Source organism: Kwoniella pini, chromosome 7, assembly GCF_000512605.2.
Source record: "Kwoniella pini CBS 10737 chromosome 7, complete sequence".
NCBI classification, from domain to species: domain Eukaryota; kingdom Fungi; phylum Basidiomycota; class Tremellomycetes; order Tremellales; family Cryptococcaceae; genus Kwoniella; species Kwoniella pini.
In genome coordinates, this window is record NC_091722.1 from 1,079,571 (window position 1) to 1,089,674 (window position 10,104).

The 10,104-nt window shown below is 42.8% G+C and overlaps 5 protein-coding genes across 5 annotated transcripts; 1 reads left to right on the plus strand and 4 right to left on the minus strand.

Moving 5' to 3' along the window:
- Positions 1–466: 466 nt before the first annotated feature.
- I206_105543 (uncharacterized protein) lies at positions 467–1,989 on the minus strand (the record flags this gene model as incomplete). Its single annotated transcript, XM_019155300.1, has 9 exons — positions 467–664; positions 736–833; positions 900–1,130; positions 1,188–1,273; positions 1,335–1,379; positions 1,437–1,466; positions 1,527–1,619; positions 1,675–1,730; positions 1,786–1,989. 9 exons carry the CDS (start codon positions 1,987–1,989, stop codon positions 467–469), a joined length of 1,041 nt encoding a protein of 346 aa, XP_019011454.1.
- Positions 1,990–2,424: 435 nt separating this feature from the next.
- On the minus strand, positions 2,425–3,922 carry I206_105544 (uncharacterized protein; the record flags this gene model as incomplete). Its single annotated transcript, XM_019155299.1, has 7 exons — positions 2,425–2,714; positions 2,768–2,851; positions 2,947–3,060; positions 3,127–3,245; positions 3,346–3,423; positions 3,503–3,654; positions 3,722–3,922. 7 exons carry the CDS (start codon positions 3,920–3,922, stop codon positions 2,425–2,427), a joined length of 1,038 nt encoding a protein of 345 aa, XP_019011453.1.
- Positions 3,923–4,440: 518 nt separating this feature from the next.
- Positions 4,441–5,618, minus strand: I206_105545 (uncharacterized protein; the record flags this gene model as incomplete). The annotated part of the gene is made up of 6 exons (XM_019155298.2): positions 4,441–4,555; positions 4,613–4,785; positions 4,848–5,109; positions 5,168–5,305; positions 5,369–5,465; positions 5,531–5,618. 6 exons carry the CDS (start codon positions 5,616–5,618, stop codon positions 4,441–4,443), a joined length of 873 nt encoding a protein of 290 aa, XP_019011452.2.
- Positions 5,619–6,070: 452 nt separating this feature from the next.
- On the minus strand, positions 6,071–7,269 carry I206_105546 (uncharacterized protein; the record flags this gene model as incomplete). The annotated part of the gene is made up of 4 exons (XM_019155297.1): positions 6,071–6,556; positions 6,613–6,815; positions 6,873–7,107; positions 7,171–7,269. 4 exons carry the CDS (start codon positions 7,267–7,269, stop codon positions 6,071–6,073), a joined length of 1,023 nt encoding a protein of 340 aa, XP_019011451.1.
- Positions 7,270–7,986: 717 nt separating this feature from the next.
- I206_105547 (uncharacterized protein) lies at positions 7,987–10,086 on the plus strand (the record flags this gene model as incomplete). Its single annotated transcript, XM_019155296.1, has 8 exons — positions 7,987–8,058; positions 8,121–8,298; positions 8,364–8,487; positions 8,552–9,057; positions 9,125–9,221; positions 9,300–9,499; positions 9,574–9,823; positions 9,906–10,086. The coding sequence occupies 8 exons, from the start codon at positions 7,987–7,989 to the stop codon at positions 10,084–10,086; spliced, it is 1,608 nt and encodes a 535-aa protein (XP_019011450.1).
- Between the last annotated feature and the right edge of the window lie 18 nt (positions 10,087–10,104).

Consider the following 10,104-nt stretch of genomic DNA (forward strand, 5'->3'; position numbering starts at 1 on the left):
TACATCTACATTTTGTGTTTAGTATTATTAGTAACCTATTGATCATGCTTTTTTCAATCCTTCATATCTAAAATTTACTATTATTTATATTCCTGAAATAATGGATACGAGTAGTATGAAAAATTCATTATACATTGTAATTCTTCTTTTATGTCTCTTTGTGATATCAGAAAGGAGAAGTATCAAATTTATGAAATAAATAAATCAAATAACGATCATTACATGTTACTCAGAAAATTATAATGCATGTTGCTTATCACCTTAAGTAATTCTTTGTTTTCACAGTTGGATATAATCTAATGAGTATCGATCATAAATGTGGTTTAAATATTATCGACGGTAACAAGCCGTTCAACAGATGCATACTGTTCTGGTATCATTAAATATACGCTACATTCAGATTCATTCCTATTGAAGATTCAATCCTATTCTGAATTCCTTTTTTTTCCGATTCAGTATTCTATACTTAGAAATTGAATCGTTCTCTAAGGGATTGACCCATTTCCTTCAAAGTTTCTTCTACAGGTCTATACTTCAATCCGAGCACACGAGTAGCTTTAGATCCATCATGAATGATTGCATCTGTATTGAGCTTTTTCTTGAATTCAGCATCGTCATTACCTATAGGAATATTCTTAAGATCTGGGAAGTCTCGAGCGATTTCCTATATAATCGTTATTTCAGCTGTATGCTATGACAACACATCACAGTCAAGAAGATAGTAGTGAAACTTACAAGTACATATTCATTACCACTAACAGGTCCATTACCAGTGATGAATCTTTCTCCACTAGCTTCGGGAACTGTCAAAGCCAGTACATGGCCGAGAGCAGCTAAATCGCGTTACTTAGTTTTAGCTTGGGAACAGAGTATATCGGGCTATGATGAGAACAGCTTACTGTCTCGCACGTCAACATAGTTCATACCACCAGCAGGCAAGTCTTTCTCGGTCTTTTCACCTTTCAACCATGAATAGTATACGGCTACGGAGGTGTTGAGAGATTCTGGGCTATCGCATTGGTGGATGATAGGACCAAGCACTAGAGGAGGGTTGATCGCAACACCATCGAAAGATGGCTTATTATCATCGAAGAACTTCCAGAACGCTCGTTCAGCTAAAGCTTTACTGGCTATACGCACAAAAGCTGGTCAGTTTATGTAAATTAGGTATGCTTGCATATACTCACCTCTGTATTTAGCTTGTCCAGAAGCGTTTTTACCTTGCTCTTCACATTCTTTAGGAGAAACTACATTCCAGTCTTTCTCGGTGAATCTGCATCCATGTTCAGCTACATATCTCAAGCAGTAAATATCCACCATCGAGAAAAGCTTACGTGTGAGGGGGCTTTACATTGGAGTCCATAACAGAAGCGACTGAACTATCAAAAGGACATTTATAAGTTTACTATTGTTTCGCGAGCGCAGAACGTCCTCACCTGGTGACGACTACTCTTTGGACATTTGGGCTGATGCATTCTGTAAGCTTAGATTCCTAATCCCTCAACATCGCGTTGAATGTCACTCACTTGTTCTTCTTCAAACTCTCAAGAACACCCACAGTTCCTTGTACAGCAGGTGTAAACAGCTCTTCTGGCTCTTCGGCGTTAAAGTGGAAGGGACTAATCGAAAACTTCAATCAGCTGAGCTTCGCATATCGCGAAGAAGTAGATTCACCTGGCCATATGAGCTACACCATCTACCCCTTTGACAGCCTCATCAAAAGCACCTTCCTAAAAGAGACCCGTCAGCCCAATTTACTCGTTACAGGTGAGGAGTCTTACTTACTTTACCGATATCCTCAACAATAGCATATTCGAATTTTCCTTTCTTGTTCTTGAATAAATTGGCAAGGTACTCGCCTTTTCCAGTACTTCTTACTGTTCCTCGAACATTGTATCCTTGATCAAGGAAAGTTTCGACAGTGTGGGACGAAATATATCCGGATGCTCCGGTTACAAGAACGAGCGAACCAGGTTTGATAGCGGGCATCTTGAGCAGTCTTTTGACAGAAGTAAGTATTGGTGAGTAGGAGCGAATGATTGAGCGAATAATCAGTTAAAGTGATAAAGCTTACTATGCTATCGAGGGATGTCTTATTATCAGGAGGATCACCCCACCCCCGATGACGATCTATTTATATACGGGGAATGAGTAAAGTGGAGGTTAATGAATAAGTGGAGGATTTTTGTGATCCATGACGATGACGCTGCATGGATATTTCCCGATTACTCTCGTCCGTCTAATTCGGGCCGGGACTCATCAAAGGAGGGGTATGTCACCACCATCTAAGACGCTAATTATTTTTGTTTTGCAAGCATGATGCATTCTCGTTCACTACGTGCATCATCTCTACCTACAAGTAACACCTTCATTTGCTCCAGAGCGCATGCTCAAAACAGGAACCAGCTTCAATCATACTACAATCTAGTGACCAAACTTCTTGAAGAGACTTTCACCTGTTTCATAAGTGGATTGCTCCAGAGTCTTATAGTTGATACCCAAGACCTTTTTAGCCTTATCACCGTTGAACAAGTTCATCTTTTTAGTAGTTTCCTCGTATTCTCCTGGCTTACCAACTGGTACGTTTTTGGCATCAGGGAATCGTTTGTGAATGCCGTCCACAATCGCTTGACCAATTAAGTAACCTGCTCCAGTAATAAATCGTTGTCCGGATGCTTCTTCCACTTCGAGTGCCTTGATGTGTGCTTCCGCGACTAATCAAACTCATTAACCAGGGTCTCGGTCCTGTAAGAAGAGATATACTTACCATCTTTTACGTCAACCCAGTTACCTAAAGGACCGGGAAGATCAGACTCGGTCTTCTTACCACTGAGCCATTGCCAGAGGTACGCTGTAGTAGTAAATGAAGAAGGGTCAGCGTAGTTCCCACTGTTAACTCTTAAGAACGACACCTGATAAGGAAGTGGAGTAGGAAGACGGACTTACCAACTGAGGTATTCAATTTCTCTGGGCTATCAACTTGGTGAATCACTTCACCCAAGACGAGAGGTGGGTTGATAGCCGCAGCATCCCAAGATGGTTTTTCATCCTCGATGAATTCTACAGTACGAGATCAGTTTCTTCCTCTTCCGTTTGCTCGAAATACAATGTCAATCTCAGACTTACTCCATAGAGCCTTCTCAGCCAATGTTTTAGAAGCTTGATAAGCGTGACCACCGGTAGATTTGGTGCCGTTCTTCTCTACATGAGGAATAGAATCTTGATTCCAGTCGTCTTCGGTGTAACTGCGCAGTGAGTGAGAACGTCAGCATATTCCACATAACATCACGGTTGCGTCAGAGATCATCATGGAATGAGCTATCTCTTGATAATCTGAACACTCACAGGTTTGGAGCTGGTCGTGAATCAGTGCTCATTATGGCAGCTACAGATGAAGTGATAACTACCCTCTTGATACCAGGGCTGAAGTGAACCGCGGATGAAAGTCAGTACAGGTTGGTTGGGAAATCTATAGTACAACTGGACGGGCATGTGAACTTACTTATTCTTTTGAATACTCTTGAGAACACCAGTTGTACCTTTTACAGCTGGGCCGATGAGCTCTTGAGGATCTTTAACACCCTCAGTGTAGAATGGGGAAGCCAAGTGAGCGACTGCATCTACTCCTCTGACAGCTTCATCGAAAACACCATCCTAAATGCGGGGAGTGGAAAATCAGTACCACGCACTGTGTAGTTTATTCAACTTCAATTTTGCTTACTTTGGTAATATCATCTACTAAAGCATATTCAAATTCACCTAAACCTTTGAATAAATCCTTCAAGTATTCTCCTTTAGCCTCAGATCTAACAGTACCCCTAACTTTATATCCTTTCTGTAACAATTGTTTAGCTGTGTGGGAAGCTATGAATCCTGAAGCACCGGATACTAAAATCAAATCTCCTTTAGTAATGACACCCATTTTGTTGATTTTCAGATGTTATATTTTATGGAAGGAAGGACACAGCAGTGAAAGTGGAAGACAAAAAGATGATTAAGCAGAATAAGAACACTTGAATGCATCACCCAATCTAAAGTAATATGATTACACGGTTAGCGAGATATGCGATTAGCCTTTGTGACGTGCTCCATGGTGGGTAATGTATTCTCGATTTATAGCCCTATCAGGGCCCGCAACCGGCGGATAGGACTCATTGCCGTACCCAACCGCTAAAAGCGGAATCTCGGCTTAGACCGAAAAAGGAAACAAACGCAGATAGATAAGTAGGAATCGCGTGGGAAAGTAGAGCGAGAACAGATTGTATGTAGTGCTCAAGCAGAAATAGCTCCTAGAGCTGAACTGTATATATCGGGAATGCCTCCAATATATACTTCTGAGCTACAAGGAATGTATATTTCGTTGTCGACTAAATGACAGATGTATTACGATTCCGAAAGACAGTGATTCGAATCACGTCCTTGACAATGGCTCGAGTGTGTTCAGGTTTGGATCTCATCCGTAAATTGATCGAAAATAGGTTTCAACCTCCTGAATTCTTGATTTGCCAGGTCCGAGAAATTTGTGGCATGATGTAATGGCATGTAAGGGTAAGCGCTGTATCTTTTGATCAGCTTATCAAGCTTCTTGGTGTAGGTAGAAGACGATAATTACCCATATTCCGGTACAATTGTTACCCAATCCCGTTCACCTTTCGCTGCTACAGACCTGATGACCTCTTTCCAGGTATTCTCGAAAAATACTCTCTCTTTGGTATAGCCAGGATCGGTTGGGTCGGGACATTGTGAAGATTGTGTTGTACCAATTCTTGCGTGAATATGTTGTACCTAAGCAACTGCATCAACTCTAACGACCAAGAGATTTAAATGAGAAGAGGACTTGATCCTACATGAGGAATCACTTGATTTAAGACGTCTCCGTCTTCGGGCGAAATATCTAATAACCTTTCGCACACGCAAGTCCAATGGGATATATCGGCAGTTATCCGAATCTCCGGTACGGCTCTTAAGATTTCGGCAGCGATGTAAGGATGAAACAGACTGCGATTTCGATGCGTCTCGTGGCACACCTTTCCTTCTAAGCCTACTTCTGCGTCTATTTTCAACGATCGCCGATAAAATTCGATAGAGTCTTCTCTCGACCAATAATCCCTGCATTGCAATTTAATCAGTTGAAATCATTTCTGTCGAAGGGACATAAGGGACTTACACGCCACTCTGCACATTAATTACTACCGGATCAAAGATTTTAGCAGCTTCAAGATTCTCTTTATAGGTCTGAATATGATCCTCCACCGTTAGTCCTGGTGGACGCGGTCCCATATAGTTTATCCATGAGGAGAAAGTGCTACAAATGATAATCAGTTCGAGCGCGAAGAAAGCTATTATCGATAAGGGAGATATAACTTGCGCAACGGAAGCCAAAAGCCCGTGTTGTTTGATTAATCTATTCAATTCTGCGAATCCATCGGGAGGTCCCGCTCGATGGATATTCAATTCAATCCCATCTGTACCAAATAACAACTCAATGGATGTCAGGAAGAGAGAACCATGAAATCAATTCTGTACATACCAAATCCTAATTCCTTTGATTTCCTGATCAAGTCTGGCCATTCGGAATGGTCGATATTCCAAGTCGAACGGAACCATAGAACTCTCATTGGCGAAAAAGAATAACGTACAGTATGTACAGTATTGGCGAATTCGAGATTGCTCCATAGAAGCATGGGCAGCGGAGTTGTGACCGTTATATAACGTCGGGAGGCAATAGGAGGCAATAGGAGGCTATGTCCGGTTTCCGGACCGGTCACACGGATGGTCCGCTATTTCAAGGGAACCGGCCTGCACTGTTTTATGGCGCCGTGAGTGCTAGATGTGAGAAGCGTTCGGGGCAAAATGACTGTATTGGCAGATCGCCGATTGCATACGTCGCTGAAAAGTTTGACATCGAAGACTCGATACCTGATTGACGGGAGTAACGGTCCAACTGAAGGTCGCGATCCCCGAAGGCCTGCAATATGGAGCGTTGCCAACGGCACGGAATATGTCAGATACATGAGCACATAAGTCAAGAACAACTACGTAATCTGGCTTGTCACGACCAGTGTCACATTTACAGGCCATCACCTGGTATGAAATACTGATTGGCCCACCTATGATCATAAGGAGCTGCTCTATTTGCGAATCTCAAATCTGTAGCTAATCGTATTCGTCCAAGCGGGTCACGATTGACTCCAGAAGCATGAATCATACAAGGATGATGGAAAACCACGTCTCCAGCCTCATAATCGGCTATCAACCATCTTCTCTTCTCGCCAGCCTGTTCTTTCGCGAATTTCCCACAATCTCTACTAAGTGTACCTCTTTCTACCATGTTGACGTTGAAGGCTGACATGCGCTGTTCATCAGAAAGGGTCGCATTGATTCTAGTAAATTCTTCTTCAATGGCGTAGCCTAAGGGGACGGAGTTTTCTAGATATATCAAGCCTCCCGACTCAGGCGGGATATCACCGATAGGCACCCACGCAGTCAACGATGTTGGTGGGGCCGCTCGCAAAAATATTTGGTCGAAATGTACTTTGGTCGCTGTACCCTCAGACTACGCAAACGTAAACGGCAGTCCAGTTTCTCGATGAGAGAGGAACTGAAACTCACGTTAGGTATATTCGAACGTAAAAGTTGTCTTTTGAAAAGTAGAGGATCCTTCCAATCGGGTTTGATTTTGGTAACCATTTTCATGATATCCCCATCTTGGGCAAAAGCCTTGACGAAATCCTCTTGATGGGCAGATACGGATTTCGCTAAAAAGTCGCACTCCGCTACGGTCACTCCTAAATGAGATGCAACACCTGGTCCGGCTTTTTTCAATAGTCAGTCATTTTCGATTTCCAAGTCAAGGTACTGTAGAGACTCACCGAATTTATGAGGATCGCCACCGCAAAAGATACCATCTGTGGGATTACTACCTTCTTTCAAAACACCGGATGAAGCGACGTATTCAAAATACTTTGTTCTCATTGCAAGGACCTTCTCCCGCGGGATGAGACCTTTTACCCATACTACACCATCTCGTTCATACTTTGTCCGGATATCTTCCTCGGATGCGTCCGATGGGAGAGGTTCGAGCCACCCCAAAGCTTCCGGGTCTATCTGAACAGAGAGTTCCCGTATTGTCACCGACTGTCAATGCTGGCGATGCTGGTGATGACTCACCCTGGATCCAGAATTATCCTCGATGTTCATATTACCAGCGAAACCCCATTTAGGGTTCTCGTAGGCCATGGGAGCGGGTCTAGTAGCGATAGCAGTCATTATGGTTCGTATTTATGTTATGATATAAAAGTGGGTGGTTATGAAATATGTATTTGGTTGTGGGAAAGAATTCTAATCAAGGGCGAAAGGAAGCAGCCACCGGGGACGTCGTTCTTACATATATATCGTAAAAACTCTTTGGAGCCGACATCGGTGGACCGGAGCCGGTCCGAAAAAATACTGGCTAGGGGAACCCGATGGCAACTCCCGGACTTACCTCCGATTGTCAAGTGACTTCTGGGCACAATCAGAATTCACTGCTAGTTTTCCCCTGGCGAAAGCAAATAGATTGACGCGGCGCTCGGTCCGCCAGAGGGTAAAAGAGGGATCATAAGACTGGGGGTCCTAGCCCAAAACGCGGACCGTTCATCCGTAAATCACAGCTTACTGCTTTCATGGCATGTCACCTGAGTAAGGCTAGAACCATATCGTCGCTTTCATCTCGGAACCGTCCTGCTACTTTTCTATTCTTCAAAAGGACGGGACAACAGTTCATTCCCCGGACTCTCCGCATTGTCACAAAGCGGAGATGACTCACATCCTCTCGTCATGCATTGTGATGGCAGGTCAGCTGTTTCGGGGGTGATCTGCAGCGGCCCGGAGGGACTCCGCTGGGGTGTCAATCCTTGTCAACTTGCTGAGGGATTAGAAACTTTTATATATACCCTCACCTCAACTTTTCTGCCCCTCTTTTTTTGATCGACCACTCAGCCCAATATGTTACGATTACAAGGTGAAGTCTCCCGTAACCCTTTCCAGGGTATGCGCAGGCATTCTAGATCATATATGGTAAGTGCAATAAGGATTAACAGCCGAGAATCACTCAGGTCTTGGCTTATTTATAATGGCAGCTCGCTTTGGTGTGTTATTGGGGTGCTATGCTATTCGGTTATGATACTGGTGTGGCTGGATCAACTATCGCTCTTCCAGGGTTTATCAAAGATTTTCACCTTGAAGGTAATCCTACACACGTTTCAAATCTTAAATCCAATGTAGTTTCTGTATTACAAGCGGGATGTTTCTTCGGAGGTCAGTTACAATGTTGTATGATATCATTCAAATCATTTGAGCTGATTAAGAATTGTATTGTTCAGCTCTCAGTGCTGCCCCTATCTCACAAAGATTCGGCAGGAAATACACTCTGATGGCATTCGCAGGAATCTTTTTTGTTGGCGCTGTCGTACAGACCGTTGCCAAGCACAATCTGACCCCTATCTAGTGAGTTTTTCTGTGTTGAGTACAGCTGGTATAGTATTCTTGAGCTGATTTAAGGCGAGTTTAGTGTGGGTAGAGTTTTGGCTGGTATAGGAGTTGGAGCAATGTCAGCCGTAGCTCCACCTTACGTTTCTGAAAATGCACCAAAAGAACTCAGAGGTCGAATCACAGGTCTATTCCAATTTATCTTAGCAAGTGGAGTTATGATTTCATATTGGATTCCGTATGGGGTGTCAGTGCATATACCTTCTTCTACATTACAGTGGAGAATCCCAATTGCAATCCAAATGGTTCCAGCTGGATGTATGGTAATTTGTCTACTCTTTGTTAAAGAGTCTCCTAGATGGTTGGCCTTTGTTGGAAAGGACGAACAAGCTCTTCAAAATCTAGCTTGGTTGAGGAAGACCTCAACAGATCACCCTGAAACATTACAAGAATTTGCCGAGATCAAAACTGGTCTAGAAGATGAAAAGAATAGTACTTCAAGTAATCCATACAGGGAATTACTAAAAAAGGGTCAATGGCCAAGATTACTCATCGCAGTGAGCATGATGTTTTTGACACAATGGTCAGGTGAGTACACGGTTGTCAGATCAATAAATGGAAGGTTCTGTTTAATGTAAAGATATATGTAATTTAGGTCAAAATGCAATTGGCTATTACGCTCCTTCAATCTTCCAATCCATTGGATTCGAAGGTGCCACTCCATCTCTCTTGGCTTCAGGCGTTTACGGGATGTGAGTGATCCTTTCAGAATTGTCCCACACTTCTTCGGGACTTCAATTCGCAGATAACTGATCTTTGCTCCCTCTTAGTGTCAAATTCGTCGCTACTGGTGTTTTCCTCATGGTCGGTATTGAACAGTTCGGACGTCGAAAATCTCTAATGTTTGGTGCTTTCTTCATGGGAATGTTCTTCTTTATCATCGGATCAATTCTGTATACTCATCCTGTCAAACAAGGCTTGACTACAATTCCTACTTCGAGCATAGCAGCAGCGGTCATGATTTACCTTTGTCAGTGATCAGTCCTGGTTTTTTTTCCTGATTACATTGATTTCTGAGGTTGACTTGATGATTGGACTTGATAGACGTGATACCATATTGTTTCTCTTGGGGTCCTATTGCATGGGTTTACGTTTCAGAAATTTTCCCAACTGGAACTCGAGCTACGGGTGTTTCTTTAGCAGCTGCTACTCAATGGTTGTGGAATTTTGTTTTAGCTAAAATAACTCCTTTCCTAACTGAAAGATTGACAAATGGAAGATTGTTTTTCATGTTTGGTTCAATCAATATGTTAATGGCTACCTATTCTTACTTTATACCCGAAACAAGAGGATTGTGAGTTGATCTCTATCTTTCTCTCTCTCTCTCTCTCTCTTTCTTTTCCGAAATCAATTGCTGAAACGATGAACTATCCCAGATCTTTGGAAGACATGGATGTACTTTTCGGAGCTATCACACCCGAACAGCGAAAAGCCAATCTTGAAGCTAGAGAAAGAGGACAATTTGATAATGTTAATCAAGCTGATAATTTCGGGGAAGAAGAGAAAGAAAAAGGTGAAATCGCTCATGTAGAGACTGTGCAAAACTTCAAAGTGTAATGCTACTAAAACATTGGT